Below are 23,853 nucleotides of genomic sequence, written 5' to 3' on the forward strand. Positions count from 1 at the left end.
ATGACTCTATTAGTAAATGACCGATGATGAAGATGTTATAGTCGAAATCTAGATGTGCAATAAATTATGGATTTTTGCAACTGACTGCTTTTGTTCTTTAAATACGGATACTCAAAGGACGCTGTGTGCGCGGGCATCCAGTAGAGCCGAATTTAGATTCCCTTCCTCCCCCTCTTTCCATATCACTTTTTCCGCATCACACTTTGGTCTTACCAATACCTGCAACTTTCCCTCTCTTCCTGTCTCACCAACATCCTCTCTTTCTCCATCGATACTACCCATCAACGCTCCACCCTTATACCCACAGTGTCCTACCCAATTAAACAGGTAACTTCTCCCCTACAACAACAGACTACCTCTCAGGGAAGTTCCTTCTGCTTTTAGTCACAGTGCAGTCCTCCATTTTGAAGATCACGGCGTTTTGCATCTTGTTTAAAGTGTTTTAAATGTATTCTTACCGTTTTAGTTATACTTTTTCATATTGCTGTTTTCATTTACAAGCTGTGGAAATCTTCCATAAATTCATTTTAACACATTTTAAAATCACTTTTAGATACCTTGTTCATTAGTCTAACCTTTTGGATTATCGTTTTTCTTTTTTGTGTTTGTTACATATCCTTTAGCCACGGACGTCACGCCTTCCTGCCCATATAGGGCGACAGAAAAATTATCCACCTATGAAACAAGAAAAACCAAATTAATCTTCGTAAAAATTAAAATATGGAAAAGACGGGGATGTTTAAAAACTTCGTTCCAAATAAAACATAAAACCAATAAACAAAGATATTAAAATAGCACAATATGGAAATTGGTCAAACTTTAGAGAAAATGCGAAAATTGGTTAAATGTTAATAGGAAAATTTATACTTCATAAAGAGAGCCAATAATGAAGTTTTGGCCGCCACTGCCATTATGCCTATGAGTGAAAATATGGTAGTTGTCACAAAGCCAGTATTGCTAGTAATGTAAGTACGGGTGCACCTCACAGATCATTAATAACATGTATTTCCACGTGCTATAGTAATTGACCTACACGTTACGACCACCCAAAGTTTAACGTGGCTATTTCGTTTTATAAAAGGTGTTAAAAACAGCTTATGCTAAACACTATGGTTGACATATAGAGAAGATGTACTCAACATAAAGAGGTGATTGCCACAGCTGTTATTAGTAGTTTGTCTGTGAACTTCCTAATGGAGTGTTAGGAATGATACGATCGAATAAATAAAATGATGAAAGTGAACAATTTACGAGTCGAGCAAAATAAAATACATTAAATGGTTACCCTCACAGCTGCATTATAAAACAAAACCTCCAAAATTTATGATTGACTCTATGGTCCCCTCACGTTGTTCCCTTAGATGGCTACACATTTCTGTCTCCACTATCGGATCAAAAGAATCCATACACCTGTTGGTGGACATTAATATGGGGTGTGTCCATCCTTCGCCTTTATGACGGCTTGCACTCTGCTGAGAGTATATTCAATGAGGTACCTCAATGTCCATGGTAGAATGACAGCCCACTCCCACTGAGAGTCGAGTGGGTAGTAGTGTTGGACTCCGGGGCCCGGATGTCAACACAGTAACTCATCCCAAAGGCGTTCTATTGGACTCAGTTGCCACGCGGTGTCGCTTCGTGGTCTAGGGCGCCTTGTCGCTGGTCGCGCGGCACCCCCCGTCGGAGGTTCGAGTCCTGCCTCGGACACGGGTGTGTGTGTGTGTGTGTGTGTGTGTGTGTGTGTGTGTGTGTGTGTGTGTGTGTATGTGTGTGTTGTCCTTAGCGTAAGTTTGTTTGAGTTAGACTAAGTAATGTGTAAGTTTAGGGGCCAATGATCTCAGCAGTTTGGTCCCGTAAGATCTTACCAGAAATTTCCAAAATTTTGACCCTGTTAGAGAATTCGGCCAGGGCAGGGCATTTCAGGAATGTGACTGTCCACAAACCATGACTCAAGGTCACTGCGTTATGATAGGGTGTATTCTCATTCTCATAAAGAGACGTTACTCTACTTACACAGTAGATGAAGCTGCAAAATATGTTCTTATAATATAAACTGAAGGTTAAGTGGGGGTGGGGGGAGGGGGAAGGAATGGAAGTGATGATATCCGTTGCATCGGCGCTTAATGCGGAATCAGCAGCGACGATGTCCAAAAGCACAGACACCACACATATATGTAAAATTTTTGAAAACATTATCAGCTATCTTATATAATATAATGAAAAATATATAATTATAAACAGTCCTTATCTCAAATTTTTTTTTAATTGCATTGACCGGTTTCAATCCTCAGACTGTGAAATAACATACGTACAAACTACATATACTCAGAACGGCAGGTGGACTTCCATGGAACAAGCTGCGCCGACCCATGACGCTGAACTGACTACTAAATGGATAGGCAGGGAGTGATCTTAAACAGCACTAGTCCCTCTCACCGTTCTGTGTATGACATCAGTGCAAACAAATCAGAAGTATAATGTGTACTATTAGCATAAAATGTATTACCATAATCTATATTACTAAGATTTGAAGAAGAGTTACAGTTAAAATACATCGTAAAGTTGCTATGAAATAGCTATTCGTCAAAAGTATAAACTGTAGTGAATAATTAGCTTAAAATAAACTGGTTTAGGTTGCCCTCTGTTATGCGTTCCTTAAAATACGTGCTTTTGGCAAAGATATGTGGAATAGCTGTCAAAGGTTGCTATAGCGATAGAGAGAAGCTACTAGCAAAGATAAGCTATACAGACGTTGAGGGTTGCCGTAGAAACGGCGTCATCTATCGATGCGACATTCTGAAAATCTGGCACAAAGTGCTGTAACGACAGCATAAACGATCTATGTAGACGTTGAGGGTTGCCGGTAACTCAAAAGGAATTTGTAATCAAGATTGTTTTTACTCATATATGCTTTCTTATCCTTCCGCATTTAGAGCAATAAGGGGATCACGCGCTAGCGACGAGAAACACCCCCCACATTGTAGCACTACTTCTCTTGTATTTCAAAAAAAGTGTTCAAATGTGTGTGAAATCTTATGGGACTTAACTGCTAAGGTCATCAGTCCCTAAGCTTACACACTACTTAACCTAAAATATCCTAAAGACAAACACAAATCCATGTCCGGCGGAGGACTCGAACCTCCGCTGGGACCTGCCGCCCAGTCCATGACTGCAGCGCCCTAGACCACTCGGCTAATCCCGCGCGGCTCTCGTATTTGAATGTTGGCCTTGCAAACAACGGCGAGTAACTGTCTTCAGGTATTCGCCAAACCCAAACCCTTCCATCGCGAATTGCCCCAGGGTTATTGTGATTTATTACTCTAATTAAGTCACTCGTTTCTAATCATTCACTGTCCACTGGCGTTTCTCTTTACACCACCAGAAGCGTCGCTTAGCATTGACTATAGAAATGTGTGGCTTGTGATAAGCTGCTCGGCCGTTAACTCTCGACTCATAGTCTTTGTCTTAACCGGACTCCTGATAGTACTTTGGAATTTACGAGTGGTTTTTTCTGCTGATTTCATGTGATTTTTTTTACGATCCTGACTGTCAGTACATGACGTCTACCTGGTCCTGGTTTAGCTGAGTTTCTCGGTCGTCTTTTTGTTTCACACACGCTTCGGCAACAGTCGTCTCGGAGAGATTTAGAAGGACAGAAATGTCCCTAGTGGATATGATAGTCTGGTGACATCTAATGACTTGTCAACGTCAGCTCTCCAGACCGATTCATTTTGCTGCTGCTGCTTGTTTATTGACAACACACTGTTCTAGGTGTTCTCTGATATGGTGGGTTCGCCTCTCGTAACGTATATTGAGCAATTCTCCGTTACACAGGGGTGTTCGGATACTTTTGATCAGATATAAACATTACGCGATACCCTCAACTTTTCACTAATACTAGGTACTTTCTAGATGGAGGCCTTTAAATGTGCAGTAAAAGTGGAGGCGATACAGTCATATATCATCGGCCTTTACGTTTGACCAACATCAAACTACGAAACGAGTTCCCAATAGGGAATATTTGGGATAGGATTTCCCGTTCCAGCAACCCCTGTTAAGATACGGAAACCTCCCTAAAATTCTGGGTTGAAATTTTAGGGATGGGAAGTGTTATTATTATTACAGGATTAATCAATACAAAGATTAATTAATAACATCTTGTTGTATTCCTGTTATCGTCCACCCTGCCGAGGCTGCGCTTTAGATTTTCGAGCTTGTAGAAGTTTTTTGTGGAAAATGGGGTGCTGACCGATTGGCGCAGTCCCCAAGTAAGAGGACCAGGGTTTGATGTCAGGGTTTACTCCTCTAGCAGGGTTGGCTTCACCACGCCTATAGAGGCCACCCTGTCCTAGGTGAGGTGGGAGACATTTCGTCTGGCTCCGCCGTTGAGGCGTGTCCAGCTTGGGTTACCCTGCCAGTAGCTACGCTATCGCCGGCATATCCTCAGCTTCGATGGAGCACACAAACCCTCCCCCCCGGTACTGAAGGTACCCTTGGAAGGGGGGCAGAAAGTATTTCAATTTATTTCGTGGACAATGATGTCCGGTGTCCCACACAAAATTGGGTACGTGTGTGTGTATGTACGTACGCGTATTTCATGTGTTTATGTGTGTGTGTGTTTTTGTGTGTGTCTGTGCCTGTGTGTATAATGTAATCAGTGTACGAAATTTCATCCTCCGGTCAGTAACAGGAGAGAGAGAGAGAGACAGCAATCTGCACGACTGTTCCAGGCGCTATGGCGTGGTGGAGGGCAGGTTCGTGTTTGAGGGTGGCTCCCGCTGCGGGAAAGGCGAGGGAGTGCACGTGTGCGTCACGGACCAGGGCGACGAGATCACCAGGACCTTCCAGATGGCAGCCCAGGGCAAGGTGGCCACCAGGAGGAGGCCGCGGAACGTCTCCGGTGAGTAGCGCCAAGTACTTCTGGAGGCAGCCACAAGTAGGTACACAGATACGTCAATTTCTTTGTACTTGTCTTACCTACACGACTTTCTGATTTCGTTTCACCATTTCCACTCGCTACAGTCATTATTAACCTTTCTTTATCTCCCCTTTCTACAAAACGACTCGTCCTCTGTAGTCCCAGAATAGACTCCAGAATATTAGAAATGTATACAACTGTGGTATTGGCAGAGGTACAGCTGTAAGGGCACGTCGCGTGTGGTGCATGGATACCTCAGTCAGTAGAGCCATTACACGCGAAAATCAAAGGTCTCAGGTTTGAGTCCTGTTCCAGAATACAGTTTTAATCTACAGGAACCTTGTCAACAGCTCTTCCCCGTCATTTTCCCACGTGTCCACGTCGATTCATATTACTGCCCCAGTATCCTACAATCGCTTGGAATATACACACCACTTCACTGCTGTGACTTACGTTAGCGATTGAACTCCAAATATCGGCTCTACACCATATAGAACGATCCACAACGGTCAGTGTTCTCTTGTAAGGTGCTGTCTAATTATTTTGTCCAGTGAACTTACAATGATGAGCCAAAATATAATGACGACCTACTTAATAGCGTTTTGGTCCATGGTGGGGAGGCAGCCGAACATCGACGCTGCGTGGCATGGGTTAGAGAAGTCCTTCGTAGGTTTTTGGAGGTATGTGGCTGTAGATGGTTGTGCCTACAAGTCATGCAGTTCAGGTAAATTACCGGCAGGGGTTTCTTGGTAGCCGATAGCGTCCAAGATGTAGTCCATCCATTTCAGGTCAGGCTAACTGGGTTGCCGACACATCATTTTGAGTTCACTATCATTTTCCTTAAACTACTTGTGGTGAGGACAGTTATCCAGCTAGAAGATGCCATCGCCGTCGGAGAAGACATGAAGCCGGAATGGATGCAGGTGGTAAATAGCAATATTCACGTACTCAACAACTGTAATGGCAGCTTCAGTTACTACCACACGCACAGCTTTCATGGCAGCTTCAGTTACTACCAAATGTACGATGATTGACTAACATTTTCACCTGTGCTAGACAAGATCTCAGAAGCTAAACACAGTTTTTACTCTTATTACAGCAGTTTACTCAACCAGGTCGCATAAACGTACACAATGATTACTAGTTTCAGCTAAACAAATCTCCGTCTTCAAATCATTGCATAGATATAATTTTCGATGCAAATTATCTGAAGATAGTGATTTGATTTCGCTGAAACTAGTAATCACTGTGTATGTTTGTGAGATCTGGGCGAATAAACTTCTGCAATAAGTAGAAAAGTATCTACATCTATCTACATGTACATGGATACTCTGCAAATCACATTTAAGTGCCTGGTAGACGGTCCATCGAATCACCCTCACAATTCTCTATTATTCCAATATAATATAGCGCGCGGGAAAAATGAACACCTATATCTTTCCGTACGAGCTCTGATTTCCCTTACTATAAGTGTCGTGGGAGCCCAAGTTATTCATTCGAACACTTTTCCACGAATCCACAGCCAAACCTCAATGAACCCATTCCCACTAAAATGCTAACTGACGATATCGTTGAGATACTAGGAGAATATGTAGGGTCGTCCACTGCAGAGTGCCATGTTCAACAACGTACATTAAGCGGTGTGCCCCGAAACACTTGCGCCTGCACCAACATTGTACCCTGTCGTCAGATCTGGCCTATCCTGCTTTACAGAACGAGTATGTCTCGAACTTCACGTTATGTGTTCTAACACGGATGATTATATTTAAACATTTCACGTTCAACACGTTATAAAACGAAAACTAATGGCCTTACGAGTACCAAACTTGGTAGCATTAAAGTCCAGAGTATGGGGTGCATTATTTCCATGCGTCACAGCGCCACAGTCCAATCCTAACTGTGGCCACCTGGTGCCGTGATTGGTTATCGTGATTCATAGTGTCACGCCCCTGACCAGTCGCAGCGTACTTGTTGATGTGTCAACATGAACAAGGACAAAAGGAACAGGGCATTATTTGTAAGTTCTATTATCAAAACAATAGTAATGCTGCAGCTCCAGTTCGAGAATATCGCCTGCTGAATGGATTACTGAAGGATCTTCTTTCTCCACCTGCTGCGCGGAATATGATGAAGAATTCAGAATCAACTGAGGAACTGAGTGTCGCTCCGGAAATGGTCCGCCGACCGGTTGCACCACAGATGGTTGATGAGATATCTGTTGGTATGGCAGACAACGCTGCGTGCAATTCCCGATCGTCAGGCAGTGCGCATGCTGTGTCACGACAATTGAACATCCCACGGTCCACTGTACGGAAGGTGCTTCGAACCATTCTCAAATGGTACCAGTACAAGATCCATATCGCTCAGCAGCTTGCACCATAGGACGCACAAGGTCGTATTGACTTAGCTCTCCACTATCTGGCAGGGTTGATGTTGACGAGGGTTATCCGTGGAACATCCTATGGACAGACGAAGCTCATTTTTCTCTGACGGGTGAGGTGAACACACAGAATTGCCGAGTGTGGGAATCTTCACCTCCAGTCACTGTGCATGAAGTTCCACTGGATGGTAAACGTGTCACAGTATGGTTGGCTTCACGGCTACATTTATCATTGGTACATTCTTTTTTGAACAGGTTATCGCTCCAGGACCAATGACGTTCAGTGTATCTGGCAAGCGTTACTGTGATATGCTTCGCCAGCATGCCATACCCGCCATACAGGAGAGAGACGCATTGAACTCTACGGTTTCCATGCACGATGGCGCCCCACTGCACATCACTCGTGGAGTTTACCTGCTTCTCCAAAACACTTTTAGAAACGATCGAATTATCAGCCGATCGTTTCCAAATGGTTGGCGGACACGATCACTTGATTTCTGGTTGTTGGGCTATCTGAAGGACAGGGTTTGTCAGGGCAACATTCACACATGTGCTGATCTGATGCGCAGCATATCAAGAGAGGTAGCCAGCATACCTACGGAGATGCTTCGTTCTGATGTGCAGAGTGCAATCCAGCGTTTTCAGACTCTTCTGGATATTGATGGACGCCATATTGTGCTCCTTTTGTTGCAGTATTGGTAACGGAATGTAATGGTATGATGTACCGTGACAAAATATTAAAAGTGAAGTGATTCTGCATTATTTCTCTTCCCCATGTCAGTGGCATTAATTCTACCACATTTTGCACTCGTGCGGTAATTAGTTTCCTTGTTAAATAGGTAAAGTTTAATTATATCCACCTGGTATGTTGCATATTCATGGCTACAAATTCCTTCAGCAGAGGATTGCCAGTTAGCTTCGCCGTTCCTGAGGTTTTCGTTCCACTGACGCGCAGCCAAAACAATCTGCGATTTTTCAAAGTCACATTTGTCAGTGGATTTCGCATTGTTGTTGTTCTGGTCTTCAGTCCAGAGACTGGTTTGATACAGCTCTCCATGCTACTCTGCCCTGTGCAAGATTCTTCATCTCCGATTAACTACTGGAATCTAGGAGGGTTATTCACGAAATGGAAACCACACTGAAAATCCGATGAAGTTTTGCACAGGCGTGTTGGGTAGTGTCTCTAGTATGCCCGTCGATCGCGTTACGTCATTCTTTTTAGTTCTGAGCACACAGAGAGCACATAACGATACCTAGAACAATAGTATCTCCCGCCAAGTACGAGGGCCTGGTGAGAAACTTCGCCTGAAGCTATGCAGCCAACATTACGTAACTGTCGTGCTGTTTCTTCTTCAAGACAACGCTCAGTCGCATTCTGCAGGGGCAGTGAAGATGCTGCTGCATCGTTTTCGAGTGGAAGTGTTTGATGACCCACAATACAGCCCGCAATTGTCTCCCTCTGAGTTTCATCTCTGCTTACATGAACCGCTGGCTATGAAGACAATATTTTGGCACGGACAATGAGCTGTAGGCCAGCGTAGAGAATTGGCGGAGAGCACTGGCGGCTGCCTTCTATAACGAGGGTATTGGAAAGTTGGTACAATGCTACGACAAACCTCTAAGTCGGACCGGCGACTATAGAGATAAGTAGCTGGAAGTTATAGCTACCTGTTGGAAATAAAACAGTTTTGATTTCCACTGTGGTTTCCATTTCGCGACCTATCGTTCCTTACTTTTCTAATAGCACTCGTACATCATCCACAATCTGCTCAGTGTATTAATCTCTTGGTCTCCCTCTACGATTTTTATCTTCCACTCTTCCCTCCAATAATAAATTTTTCATCCCTTGAATCCTCAGAATGTGTCCTGCCAGCTGATCCCTTCTTCTAGACAATTTGTGCCACAATTTCCTCTTCTCCCCAGATCCATTTACTACGTCCCCATTAGTTTCGTGATCTAACAGCATAATCTTCAGCATTCTTCTGTAGCACCTCATTTCTAAAGCTTCTATTCTCTTGTTGTCTAAACTGTTTATTGACCATTTTTCACTTCCATCCATTGCTACACTCCATACAAATACTTTCAGAAAAGGCTACCTGACAATTAAACCTATAGTCGATGTTAGGAAATTTCTCTTCTTCAGAAACGCTTTCCTTGCCGTAGTCATCCTACATTTTGTATCCTCTCTACTTCGACCATCGTCATTTATTTTTCTCCACAAATAGTGCTACTCGTCTACTACCTGAAGTGTCTCATTTCCTAATCTAATTCCCTCAGCATCACCTGATTTGTTTCGACACATTTCATTATCCTCGTTTTCCACTTGTTGATGTTCTTCTTATATCCTCCTTTTAACACACTGTCCATTCCACTCAACTGCTCCTCGAGGTCTTTCGCTGCCTCTGACAAAACTATAATGTCGTCGGCAAACCTCCAAGTTTTTATTTCTTCTCCATGAGTTTTAGTTACTACACCAAATTTTTCTTTTATTTCCTTTACTGCTTGCTCAATACACATATTCGCCTTATCCGATCCGTGTTGTCGCTAGAATGATCTCCCTTTCGTCTCTGAGCCACTTGTACATTTATCGCGTGACGTGCACGCAAAGCCACCAGGCGGTGGGCGATGGTCCTTTAGCTTTGTCTCGTCGGTGTATACCACTAGAGCCCTGCAGACGGGTGGTTACACGGACAGAGCCGCTGTCGGTGACTTAGGCAGCGCCGCTTGTCCCTTAGCACCGAAGGAGCGGTCGCGGTTCAGCTGTTACGTGGGCACGGACGGCAGCGACTGACGCCGGGCCGGCTGCGGCTGCCGCTGCGGCGGGCACGCTAAGCGCGACTCTCTGTCTGGTTGTGTCGCAGCGGCGAGCAGTCCGCGCCGCCACCGCCAGCCCACCGACGTCATCAGCGCCGAGGCGCTGCAGCAGCGCCTGCTGGCTGCAGAGGGCGCCGCCGCGCCGCCCAACGGCAGCGCCGCCTGCTGCGGCCTCTGCCAGCACGACGTCTGCGCTCTCTCCCGCCAGCCCAGCACCGAGAACCTCGTCTGCCACTGCAGGTACCACAGCGCACAGTAGTTATCAATTACATCCAGGGTGAGCTTTTAGTGTAACAGGCAGGTGGTGTATTCTCCAACAGTTTATTGAGCGTAACTTCTTCTACAATACAATAGCTGGCTGTACAATAGATGTAGACGTCCGTCGATCTAGCCGGAGATGTGGTTCCTCTCGGTCGGCTGGTACTTCGATCGGCGGTGCAGTACAGCGGCTTCGGTGATATCTTCCCGGAGAACCTGCTGTAGCGGTTGCCATTAGCAGCGGACGAAGACTAGTCTGTCTTTTTTTTCTTTATTGTGATATCATTCCCCTGCCCCATATGGGCAGGGGAGGGCTGTCAGCGGCACAATCCGCCGCTCTTCAGGCGAGTGACAGGGCAACTTAAAATAAGTATAAAATATTACATACATAAGGCGATAAAGGGGAACTTGGAATAACGGGTGAAAATGGAGGTAAAAAATTATAGACTATTTCGGAAACGTTCATGGAGCGCAGTTAAAAAAAGTCACCAGAAAGTTAAAAACCACAGCTGGCGATCCTTCAAAACTCAGAGAAGACACTGAATGGACATGAGCATGTTAAAAGTCGGCCACAGTAGTAAAAACAATCCGGAACAACACACTTAAAACCCACTTGGAGCACACACGACGCAGAATAAAACTGCCAGTCCAGACCTGCTGAGGGAAGGGGCAGAGGTGATGGAAAAGGAGGGGAGAGCAAGTGGCAGCAGGGGAAGCGGCGGGACGAAGAGAAGGAGGCCATCAGTGGGTACACGAAGAGGCAGGAGGCACAAGGGGGCGGGAGATGAAGAGGGAAAGACAGGACAGGAGAGAGTGCAGAGACACTGAAAGGAGGCACAAGAGATGGAGGGGAATAGGAGGGGGAAGCCACTCACGGGGAGGGGGAGGAGCTGGTCTGCCTTCGACCGACCGGGCCTATATAGAGAGCTGGAGCCAATAGAAACTATGCGTAGGAATCCGTGGCCGCATATGTCGTGGCGATCTCTGCAAGGAAAGGTTCCTATTAATCGACTGGAATCTTCGGTGTGTTTACCTGATGTCTTCGCCTATTTGACTGTTGGTTTGTTTCCCCCATAGCGTAGCTGTTCTGCGGTGCTGCCTGCCATCTAGGGGAACCCGATAACAGAACGTACAGTAGGAGAGTGGCGATCGACATAATAGTGGATATACCTAAATGTACAGGGTGAGTTGAAAAGGGCATTACGACTTTTGAATGATACAGAAATTTATTGAGATAATTTACAGAATCGGGAGATGTGACGTACTGTAGCAAAGGACGCCAAGCTTCACGTAAAAGTGTCAACTGTCATTTTGTTTCGATGCGACTACTACTTGTGATGCGAAAGACATGCCACTGATAAACAGTCGCTTCCCACATTCCTTGCAGCAGATCGGGCGTAACTTACACAAAGGCAGCGTAAACTCAGCTTTTCATGTCAGCTAAATTATTTGTTATGAGAGGAACATACACAAGGTCTTCACTGTGCTGGCTGGTAGCACAACGCGTCTAGTACTCGTCCACCCGGTCGCTTGGGGTCACAGCACAAAGTTACGACACCTGAAGTCGGGCTTATAAGAGCCCCAAACCGGTCGCGCTCTGAATAAAACAACCTTACAACTGTAGTGGTATTCTCAACCTCTGGCCGAGAGAAAGAATTCCAGGGGTGTCAAGTCTGGGGAGCGAGGTGGCAGTGCGACTGGTCCTTCACCGGCCTGGGAAGCGATTATCGAGGAAACATAGAACTCCCGCGAAGAAATGAGATGGTGCACCGTTTTGCCGGTAGCAAACCATCCCACCTCGGTACTCTTCAGCGATCTGCGTTGAACAGTTCGTTCCGTAAAACCAAAACACGCAGCGGACATGCTCCGTACCAGTGAAAGGAGCCATTTTAAATATACACAACGCTGGTGCTCGTAGTGACTGAATTGGGTACTAATGTACTACGTGAATAACAATTGAGTTTATTTGCTACATTATAACATACCTAACTACTCTGCAAGTCATCTCAATAAATTTCTATATCATTCTAAAGTTATAAAGCTCTTTTTTGATTCACTCTGTACAGTGTTATTCATAAGAGCCTCCACCCTTGTCAGAAGACGACTTACTGGGCACAAATTACATGGTGCCCGAGTTAAACACATCTTAATATAAAATCTAAGAACTTGAGACATAATTGAGATATTTATATTTGAAGATGGTGTCTGTTCTTTCGGACATGTTCTATATATATAGTTACGGGCCGGCCGTGTGGCCGAGCGGTTCTAGGCGCTACAGTCTGGAACCGCGCGACCGCTGCGGTCCCAGGTTCAAATCCTGCCTCGGGCATGGCTGTGTGTGATGTCCTTAGGTTAGTTAGGTTTAAGTAGTTCTAAGTTCTAGAGGACTGATGACCACAGCTGTTAAGTCCCATAGTGCTCAGAGCCATTTGAACCATATTTGAACATGACTCAGGGTTACTTGCGCATTCTTTTTCCTGGAGCCTCCGGTAAACGCACAAGGTACGTAGACACTTCGGAGACAACAACGTACACAGACAATTTGGAGATGCTTTGCCACACTTCCTCGTGACGTGATCTTTGAAGAAGATGGCGCGCCATACAACTTTGAGAACATTGTGAGGGATTTATTGGATCATGTTTGCACAGGTCCCTGGATGGGAAGAGGGAGTCCATCTATTGCTTGGCCATCTAGAGGCACAGACATTACGCAACACTTTTTTCTTTGGGGGTTTATCGAGGGTTAAGTGTAGCAGACACCTGTTCGTGATCTACCAGATCTGCACTATCGCATTCGTGTAGCTATCCCAAATACGCCTTCAAAACGCTTGGAGAGTAGTGGAATACAAATCAGATATCTCTCGTGCCCCTAATTGTGCCCATGTCCATGTGTATTTTGCGTGTAAAAACAAATTTGCGTTAGCGTACCATCGACAAATATCTCAATTACTTTTCAAGTTACTACAATTTATACTTTTGCATACTTTACTCGGACACGTTATATGAAACATACAGAGAGTTATAGGTATCAATGGACAGAGCTTCTCCCAGGTTTGCAACTCATATAACAGGTGCTCATTATGAGCACCATTTGTAACACATTAAACGGTTCACTGAATTCGTAGCTCCTTCTGCCGAGGAAGGCGCAATGCAGCTACCCATTTTGGAAAGGTGGTTATAGGGTTGCCAACGTGCTGGCACACACTAATTCGATATGTAAATACGAAGCAGATGATTTGTCTAGATGTTCAGACAAACGTGCACCCTAATGGCAAGCTCAGCAACTCCGCCACTGCGCACATTATGTACTCAAACTTATAATGTTACTCTCTGTCCACTGACGTGGGTGATATTTCTGTGTCTGGCAGCTTTTGCACAGTCGTCCCAGAAACCCCAGAAATAGTTATGAATGAATCACACTTTATGTCTGTATGTATCTCATAGGGCATACCATGTGACGAACTTTACAGATTTAGTATTCGTTGGCCATACAACCAAACTTCACTGGTGCAATCTATGTAAAATTCACTTCCAGTTTTCTTTGCAACCTTCGTGAATAATTCGTATCAGGTATCTGCCGATGTGTTTACCACATACCCATTGATCCACCAATGTATTCTCAACAGGAGAGGTTACTCATTCACTGGCAGTGGAAAGTTATCACGCGCGATATTGATAAAAGTATTTTACACTTTTTAGTCCATCTTTAGTAAGATTTTAGCCAGACGCTGTGGCCGAGCGGTTCTAGGCGCTTCAGTCCGGAACCGCGCGACTGCTACGGTCGCAGGTTCGAATCCTGCCTCGGGCATGGATGTGTGTGATGTCGTTAGGTTAGTTAGATTTAAGTAGTTCTAAGTTCTAGGAGACTGATGACCTCAGAATTTAAGTCCCACAGTGCTCAGAGCCATTTGAACCATTTATTAAGATTGTAATACTTTAAAATAGCTATTACGTTTCAAATGGGATAAAAGTGAAATAGGTGTTAGTGGTAAGTAGTCTCTACGGCAAAGCTTGAAGATAAAGAGGGCCACCGCACGATAGTTCGTTGTGCAAATAAAACAGATTGCAATTTGCCTTTTGACAAAAACATCAGTTTCGAGAGATCTGAAGTTTTTGCACTTCTAGCAAGACACACGATGTCTGTATTTACGCTAAAGTGACCAGAGCAAGTTTCCATGATAACCTTCTGATTCATGCCTGACATTGTCTTAATTTAGTCTTCATCCAAGGAGAAAAAATTCTGTCTAAAACAATTATATGTTTACTTTTTTCTGTGAAATTTCCGTTTTCCAGTATATTTACTTGTTGATGACATGTTTTGTTCCTGAAATAGTCTCTGTGTGACTTAAACCGTCTACTAAACCAGTCTACGAGACACAAAAATTTCTTCCATACCAATATCATCTCTTGGTCTACAGTCACGGAGGGTTTCTCTTTTCTGATGTGGCGAAAGTTCGTGTTCGTCTCAGAATTTTCGACTAGCTGTCCTTTAGCGATTTCAGCAGTAGCTTCTGTGGTCAAATCTTCACCCTCCACTGCAGCTGGTGGACTGAAGTCCGTCACGCGGCCAGAGGTCATATGTACTTTCCTGGAGATTACCATTGTAGTTTTCCCCTTGTGACCTGCAAGAGTCCTTCTCTACAGCGGGGAAATCAGGGCTTCTTCCCTTTTCCGCTGTTGATACTACTGTCGTACTTGTCAATTTTTATGTCTTCTGAGAACGGATTCTTCTTCATAGCCAAAACATGACTGACGGCTAATTTTACGTTGTTGTTGGTGCGACTATACGCGTGCTTTACCACGGCTTATTTCTCCATGTCTCAACTTCTAATGCAGCTTATGTTGGATCATTCTGGTACTGATAGATCGTCCAGTCATTGCTACATAGAATTTTTGACGTGTACATGGTATGTGTTATACTACCGACACGCCGACTGAATTCTGTTTGTCCTCCGTCGATCGGAGACACTCTCTAATCTTCTTAGTCCTAACAAATGATCTGCACGTTCAACTTGGTACAAAACAGAAAGCTATAATCGAGATGTGTTACAGAACAAGACTACCTCAAACCATTGCACTAGCCTCATTCAAACTGCGCATCATGGGTAATGATTGGTACCTTGGCCATCTCATTATATATCCTTTCATTGGCAATAAATCTGTGAAAACTGTTCAATATTCGTCCTGAAGGAATGAGCAACTGTACTGATATTTAAAACATAGACTGTATGGCCTGCATAAAATTTATTTAATCAAATTTAATGTGTTGTTCACAAACTGCAACTTCTTCTACGATTTTCACACTAATTATGACCATGTATACATGGTCTGTTCCGAACAGCGATTCTGACAGCTGGAGTCCAAAGGTTTTGTTAATCATGCCTTTTCTGTTCTTGTGGAGACATTTCCATAACAACTTTCATCTACTAACAAATATTTCTTTATATTTAGCCGAGAAGTGATATACCAATTTTCACGATTTTGGCTTTAATTTTTTTTAATGGAACGAAATATTTTCTTAAAAATTTTCATCCCCTGTTACACTCGCCTAGGGGATGAATTTCCAGAACACTGAAACAAGTATTTTTTTCTAAACGAGAAGTCAAATATCATTTGTCATAGATGTAGCTTTAAAAATCCGTTAGTATTTAAACAAGTATTTATTTTCAAAAGAATTTTCATTCACTGTTTTACACCTTTAGTGGTTGAATTTCCAAAAATGCTGAACATGTATTTTTTAATTTTCTGACTGAGAAACGTGAGACCAGTTTTCGTAGTTCTAGCTTCTAAATCCCCTTAATAGCGATATACTTTCCAAAAGCCCTATTTTACCGCCTTAGGAGTGGAGTTTCGGACAATCGCTTCTTAAACATGCCTACAATGTAAGATCCACACTTTCTCCAAATTTCAAATTTATATCATTAGTTGTTTGGGCTGGGCGTTGATGAGTCAGTGAATCAGTCTGACGATATTCACCCCTTTAGGTGTTGAATTTCCAAAAACAGTGAAACATCTATTATTTGGTCTACAACCGAAAAGTCAAACACCAGTTTCCAAAGATTTAGCTTCAAAACTGTTTGCACAATGAAATTTTTCCATAAAAACTTACATCCCCCATTTCACCCAAGTAGGGGTTGAGTCTCCAGAAACAAGGAAACACGTATTTTTTATTCCTAAATGAGAATCTAAATTTAAATTTTCATAGATTTAGCTTTAAAAATACTTCGATTACATAATATTTTCATAAAAATCTCATCTCCTATTTCACCCCCTTAGGGTACAGTTTCCAAAACCAACTGAAAAAGAATATTTTAATTTGTAACCGATAAGTCAGATACCAGTATTCATAGATGTAGCTTTAAATACTTAAGTAATTCTTTAAAATGACATATTTTCAAAAAAAAGCCCTCACTTACTGTTTTAGCCCCACGATGTAAAATTTCAAAATTGCTGTGACACGTATTTCTTTATTTCTGACCGCGAACGCAAATACCTATTTTCATAGATCTAGCTTCGAATTTTCCCTAATAGCGACATTTTTCAAAAAAGGCTTTTATCCATTATTCACCCGCTTACATTAGGAATTTCGAAAAATCCCTTCTTAAACGACGTATACAGTATAAGATCCACACCTTCTCCAAATTTCAAGTTTCTGTCCTCAGCGATGATGAGTATATACAAAAGGCAATGTCCCGAGCGGCTTAAAGATTGTATTGTGGACATTTCTAACGAACTTTCTCAGGTTTCAAAAGTTCTTAAGTGGTGAGCGCCATGGAAATAACTATGACTTGTAAATAACAGATTTGCTATCAGTCGTCCTTTTTAAATTAAATTTTATTGGCAGATCTAGATTTCAGCTATAAACTAGCCATTCTCAATGCACTATCATTTTTGATCAATGCATGTAATGCCTGTTGGTCGGGCTTCATTCACAGTTTAATGAACATGCATTGATAAAAAATGACAGTACATTGAGAATGGCTAGTTTCTAGCTGAAATCTGGATCTGCCAATAAAATTTAAAAAGGACAACTGATAGCTGAAATCTATTGTTTACAAGTCAATATATAACAGTCGTTGCGTGCAACAGCCTTCTGAATGGAAGGTAACCTGATTAATAACTATGACGTTAAAATGACCGTTCAGTAGTGGTTGGGAAAGGTGAGGTCTGCTCAATATGAAGTTCAGAAAATGGTTGTTTGTGATGGTGAATGCTGTAATATGTACAGAAATTGTGCTGATGTGTTGATTAAGACACATATTTTGATGAAGTAACAAATAAGTTAAAAAATACAGTTGTGTTTATCTAATAAAAAAGGTACTTATAAAAATGGCCTCGTATTTTTGGACAAATGAGAAAGATGTGCGTACCCTCGTCAGCGCAACCAACTTGTGGGACTAGAGCCTGACCGAGGAGCACGTGGCAGGGATGTGCCGACCACGGTCTTCCGTCCAGCACCTTCCACTACAGTATGCCTAAGCCGGCTACTGCCGTACATTATGAATGGAAAAATTATTTAATAAAATTTTATCGGTAGTGATCCCTCTTGGGGGGGGGGGGGTCTCCTCCCTGCACAGGACGACACATTAGTAGCTCATTAAGGTATCCTTGCACCGAAGCATGCTGCTGCACCACGGCACTGATTGAATGAAACGGATGTTGCGCAGGTTGCACGGGACGGGAGAGGGCGAGCCGCCCATGTGGATGTCGACGGAGACGACGCCTGTGGGCTGCGGCGGCGGCGGCCAGCTGCAGCTGGAGCTGGACAGCAACTACGGCTGCGGCGACGCGGGCTCCGTCAGCGACCTCTCCTCCGACCAGCACTACTGCTGGCCGCCCGCAGCGGGTCACGGCGCGATCACGCCCGGTGGGTGCCGCCACTGTGCCACTGTGCCACTGTGCCACTGTGCTAGCCGCTCTGCTCCTGCCCACCTGTAACCTGCCTGCAGTGTGGGCGTTCCAGTAGGAGGGGAAAGCAGGGCATAACTTTTAATTCATATAAGTTACGTTCAGTAGACAATAAGTTTGCAGATTAAGGTTAATCAGGTAGGTGTCTTACGTATTCGACAACATGCCCGCCGTCAGTTTAGAATAACCTTCATCAGCGTAAAAAGTATTCACCTTTGTGGGGTCTTCCAGTAAGATTAGTCACTCAGCAGGCTCTGCATCTTCTCAATGTATCCTTATGGGGAATACTATGGGCAAACAGAAGGAGTCGCAATGGGGAGCCCACTTTAGCCTGTAGCCGCGAATTTCTATATATGGAGTATTTCGAGGAGGAAGCTTTGGCGCCATCCAAATGGAAACCTACTTGTTTTCTACGTTATGTTGATGACACGTTCGTGATATGGCCCCATGGAAGGGACAAGCTCCTAGACTTCCTTACACACCTGAACTCCGTACACCCGAACATCAAATTCACTATGGAGACCGAAGCAGAAGGAAGTTTACCATTCCTGGACGTCACGGTCAAACGAAGAGCATATGGCACCCTGGGCTATGGGGTATACAGGAAGAAAACCCACACCGACCTGTATTTGCAAGCAAATAGCTGCCACCACCGTTCGCGGAGGAATGGGCTACTAAAAACACTGGTGCACAGAGCTCGCACCATCTCGGAAGCAGAGAATCTACCCCATGAGCCGGAACACCTCAAAACTGTATTTCGGAAAACGGGTACTCGGAATGGCAGATCAGACGCGCTCTCCGCCCCACCTCTACAGTACAGCGTGTGGAGATGGACGAAGTCACGGAGGAAGAGATAGCCACCGCCTGTATACCGTATACTGGCGCACTATCGGGGAAAATAGGACGAATATTGAGGAAACACCGAGTAGGAACTGTGTTTTGCCCGCCCAATAAAACACGAGCATTATTGGGAAGTGTAGAAGACGATCTCGGTTTGCGGAAGGCCGGCATATACCAGATTCCCTGTGAGTGTGGAAAGACTTACATTGGACAGACAGTGCGCACCATCGAAGATCGTTGCCGAGAACATCAGAGGCACACTCGACTTATGTACCCCAACAAGTCGGCAGTCGAGGAACACTGTTTGTCCGAAAATCGCGAAATGGACTACCAACATACCAGGGTCTTGGCACAGACGTCTAAGTACTGGGACAGCGTCGTTGGAGAGGCTATCGAAATTCGTACGAGGGACGGATTCATCAACAGAGATTGCGGCTGTAACCTGAGCAAGGCATGGGAACCAGCACTGAGTCTACCTAAAAGGAGGCTCAGCAAAGAAAACGAACGAGCGACCAGGGCGGACGAGGCAGTTACACCGACGCCACCACAGACGCCGACGCCAGCCTCTCAGCGACCGCCGACGCGCGGCCGCGGGCGCGGACCGCGGAGAGAACGCCTCGCAGAGGGGAGGGGATTTACGACGGCCGCCCGTCCTCAGGAGCTCAGTTCGTCAGGGCACCTACCGATGGCGACATGTCTGATCACCAAAATATTGTGCCCGTTGGACACTATGGACCGGCAGTACACCCGTGGACTGTTCGAGCAAGAAATATACCGGGAGAAGTTAAAGAATCACAGTATTCACTTTGTTAAGTGAAGAACTAAGATACCCATTTAAATGAATGAAATAACTTTAAAATTAGATAAATTTTTATTCTGCTGCAAAACGGTAAATCAGAACATACAGGGGATAGGCAGAATAATAGATCGTTGTGTGGTAGTAATGAGATGGTTGTATTTGATAGTCAACTACGCAGGTGAGGCACGTGTCGCGCTGGACTGTGAGTGTTCAGTACGGACTAGGCATCAGTGGATGTTGTTTACGAGTAGTGGACGCTTTGTATTCGCATTCAGAGGCTGAGGTCGGCGTGAAATGAAAGACCTAACAGAATTCCAAAGAGGGCCGATTGTGGCGGACCGATCAGCTGAGGCGTCAGTAACCAACACAGCCAACTTATTGAACGTTTCAAGAGCACGTGTTTCAACAGTCATGACAGTCTACACAAACCATGGAAAGACATCGTCGTGTAGACGTAATAGTTGGCACAAATCAAAACTAAACGACATAGATCGTCGTGTGCTAACACGAATTGTGTCAAAACAGCACAAAACTACCGTGGCTTGAGTGACTACACTGCTCAACAGCCATCTTCGAGACCCCGTATCTATCGACACTGTCCGCTGAGAACTCGATAAAGCGATCGTTCATGGATGAGCTGCTATACCGAAAACATTAGTGACGGCAAGCAACGCAAAGTAGCGTAAAAAATAGTGTCAGGAGCATAAATCGTGGATGCCTGATCAGTGGAAACACGTCATAGGGTTCGACGAATCAACGTTTTCGCTATTTCCCCCATCGGGTTGGCTTTACGTCTAGAGAAGGCCAAAAGAAGCCTACAACCCTGATTGCTTGATGCCAGCGGTTAAGCATGGATGTGGAAGTGTGATGGTGTGGTCAGCCATATCATAGTATTCTGCTGGTCACATCATTAGTCTCAAAGGCCGTGTTACAGCCAACGAATATATGAACATTTTAGTTGATCAGATGCACCCTGTGATTCAAATTTTTTTCACAACAATGATGCCATATTTCAGGACCATAATGCACCCATTCCCACAGCAGGATAGTACAATCGTGGTGTGAGGAGCATGCAGCTTCTTCTCTGGGCAGCACAGTCCGCAGACTTGAACACTATCGAACCCTTATGGGCGGTATTCGAGCGCAGACTGCAGAGCAGACTGGCCACTACAGGAATTAGAAGATGTTCCGATCGAAGAATTGGATAACGTTCCACTGGAAACTACACAATCATTATGTGCCATTATTCCAAGAAGTATTCCAGCTGTATTGGAGCAAATGGGAGTCCAACTCCTTATTAATAAAACATTCCCAAATCCTTATTAATAAACCGTTCCCAAATAAGTACAGATGTTCACATTACTTTGCCTATCTCCTCTATAGAGACCGTTAAAAATACTAAGAAGGGACTCATAAATCTACTGTAATTACCAGTACAGATTATTGACGAAGAACCTCGAATTTTCCAATTATTACATCAATACAGGCATTGTTCTCTGTAATCGTCCGTAGTAAAAAATGGAAACACACGTTATTAAGAACAGAAATGGAAGACGAAGCATTTGCCTACTTCGTCAGCACTGGAACGTAGTTCATCAGCCCAGGCACAACAAGATAAGCACTGGATCCACCGCTGGGCGGTGTGGTCCAGCGGTTCTATGTGCTGCAGTCTGGAACCGCGCGACCGCTACAGTCGCAGGTTCGAATCCTGCCTTGGGCATAGATGTGTGTGATGTCCTTAGGTTAGTTAGGTTTAAGTTGTTCTACGTTCTATTGGACTGATGACCTCAGATGTTAAGTCCCATAGTTCTCAGAGCATTCTGAACCACTGGATCCATCCCTTCAACGATAATGGGCCTGATTATAGCTTACTACAAAATATGAATGCTTCGTCTGCGCCTTCTTCGCGTAAAGAAGCTGAAGAATATTGTATTTAATTTTTTTCCAGTTGGTGTACCCTTTCCATCAGTCGTTTCGTGCAACTTGAAATAACATGTGACTTTTTTTTTAAATGGCATTAAGCACTATGGGACTTAATGTCTCAGGTCATCTGTCCAATAGACTTAGAACTACTTCAACCTAACTAACCTAAGGACATCACACACATCCATGCCCAAGACAGGATTAGAAACTGCGACCGTATCAGCAGTGCGGTTCCGGACCGAAGCGCCTAGAACTGCTCGGCTACCGGAACTTACGTATGGCTTGGCCGTTTCGGTTCTTCACCATGAACAGTTTTCGTTTTGAGTTTCTCTTATGTTCTTTGTCTCTCCTGCTTTCTCTTCAGCTTCCAAATAATTTTTGCATGGAGACAGAGAAAATATTACTGATTTTCCCTTTCCATGTTCGTGATTGCCTTTGCACTTTCTACCAATTCAACCTTCGGATGAGGCATTAAAGGCTTTGGTGACACATAGGATGACGATAGCGCACCGGAAGTTCTGGCAACCCCAAACAGTGCGCCTGACGTCATTTCCGTAGTGTAATAGGATGACCGGAGCGGGTGATGTGGTCGGGGTTGTAGGGCCTGGCTGGGTAGAAGAAGGTGGATTTTTTGGCAATCTTCCTCTTTTTTGTTGGTTCTTCCAATACAGTTTCCTGTAGCTCAGCCCCACTGCTCGTGTCGTGGTGTAGACGTGCTGATGCACACAGCCCAGGGAATGCGACGCCGCGCTCGGTCAGCGGCTGCGCAGGCGGTAGGAGGTGAGCGGCACGACGCCCGGCTCAGCGCGCCTCCTGCAGATGCCAGTGCAGCAGTGGGCAACGCCCTCTGCCGACTGATCCTCTGGGACAGCGTCACTGATGACAACGATGTGACAGCGACCGAACGCCCAATCAGGCGAACCGAATGCCGACGCCCACCTCGTATGCCCTTAAATACAGCAGGCCGCTGCTGAACCGCTGGTTACGCGGCGGCGTGTTTATTAGAAGGTTCTCGATGAGTTGGCTAACGCAACCGCGTCACACGCGGCCCGCGCCTGCGTAATTCTTCTAATGCTGCGTTCTGATGGCTGCCGCGCACGTATAGACATACCGACGCTCGTTGCAAAACTTTGTCACCTGCATAACGCGCTAGCCGGCCTTCGTCCGCCGTTTGCCGTGAGGCTGGCGCATCGCGCACTGAAACACACTAAATCACAATTTCGCACCGTATTTTCTAAAAATAACCCCTTGTCCTATACAGAAGTCCTGTAAACAGCTATCAAAATGGTTCAAATGGCTCTGAGCACTGTGGGACTTAACTTATGATGTCATCAGTCCCCTAGAGCTTAGAACTACTTATAGCTAACTAACCTAAGGACATCACACACATCCATGCCCGAGGCAGGATTCGAACCTGCGACTGTAGCGGTCGCGCTGTTCCGGACTGTAGCGCCTAGAACCGCTCGGCCACTTCGGCCAGCAAACAGCTATCAATTCATCTTGTGTTTCTCGAATTTATTTGATAGAAGGTTGAGGAACTTTGTCTTGGAGCACACTGACTTGAAGGACGTCATCTTCAGATATCAGAGCTACTGATACTTCCTCTTGTGGTGCTTTGCCTTGAGCTTATACATTTTTCTTGAATGTGCGGGGCAAAACTGGGCTGATCCGGTATTGCTTCACCTGCTGATTCCTGTTTTGCTCCCCTCCCCTGAACAGAATTGCGTTGGAAAATTAGTATTCACAGTATGTTCATCGTGAAAACACTGAAATATTCTGAAAAACATGATCAATCGAATAACCTGCCTATTTTTCATCAGGTGACGCTTCTCTTCAAAACACTGCTCCAAGAAGCACAAAAATCGAAGAAAATTTTAGCAAGAACATTGTAAAGGTGTAGAAGGGAAAGAAATAGACATCCGCTAATTACGACTACCTAAAATTCTGCGACTTGAGGCCTGCTAGTAGCTCCGAGCATTAGCAGACCAATGCCAGCACCAGTCACAGACCTCT

At 44.6% G+C, this 23,853-nt stretch overlaps 1 protein-coding gene across 1 annotated transcript in view; it reads left to right on the plus strand.

The window, feature by feature from the left end:
• Positions 1–23,853, plus strand: part of LOC124594597 — a 393,017-nt gene that overhangs the window by 266,954 nt on the left and 102,210 nt on the right. The window contains exons 6-7 of the mRNA XM_047132970.1: positions 4,731–4,900; positions 10,160–10,352. Of these exons, the coding sequence (XP_046988926.1) occupies positions 4,731–4,900; positions 10,160–10,352 (363 nt within the window). The remainder of the gene's footprint in view (positions 1–4,730; positions 4,901–10,159; positions 10,353–23,853) is intronic.

The sequence above is a fragment of the Schistocerca americana genome, chromosome 2 (assembly GCF_021461395.2).
Source record: "Schistocerca americana isolate TAMUIC-IGC-003095 chromosome 2, iqSchAmer2.1, whole genome shotgun sequence".
Taxonomy (NCBI): domain Eukaryota; kingdom Metazoa; phylum Arthropoda; class Insecta; order Orthoptera; family Acrididae; genus Schistocerca; species Schistocerca americana.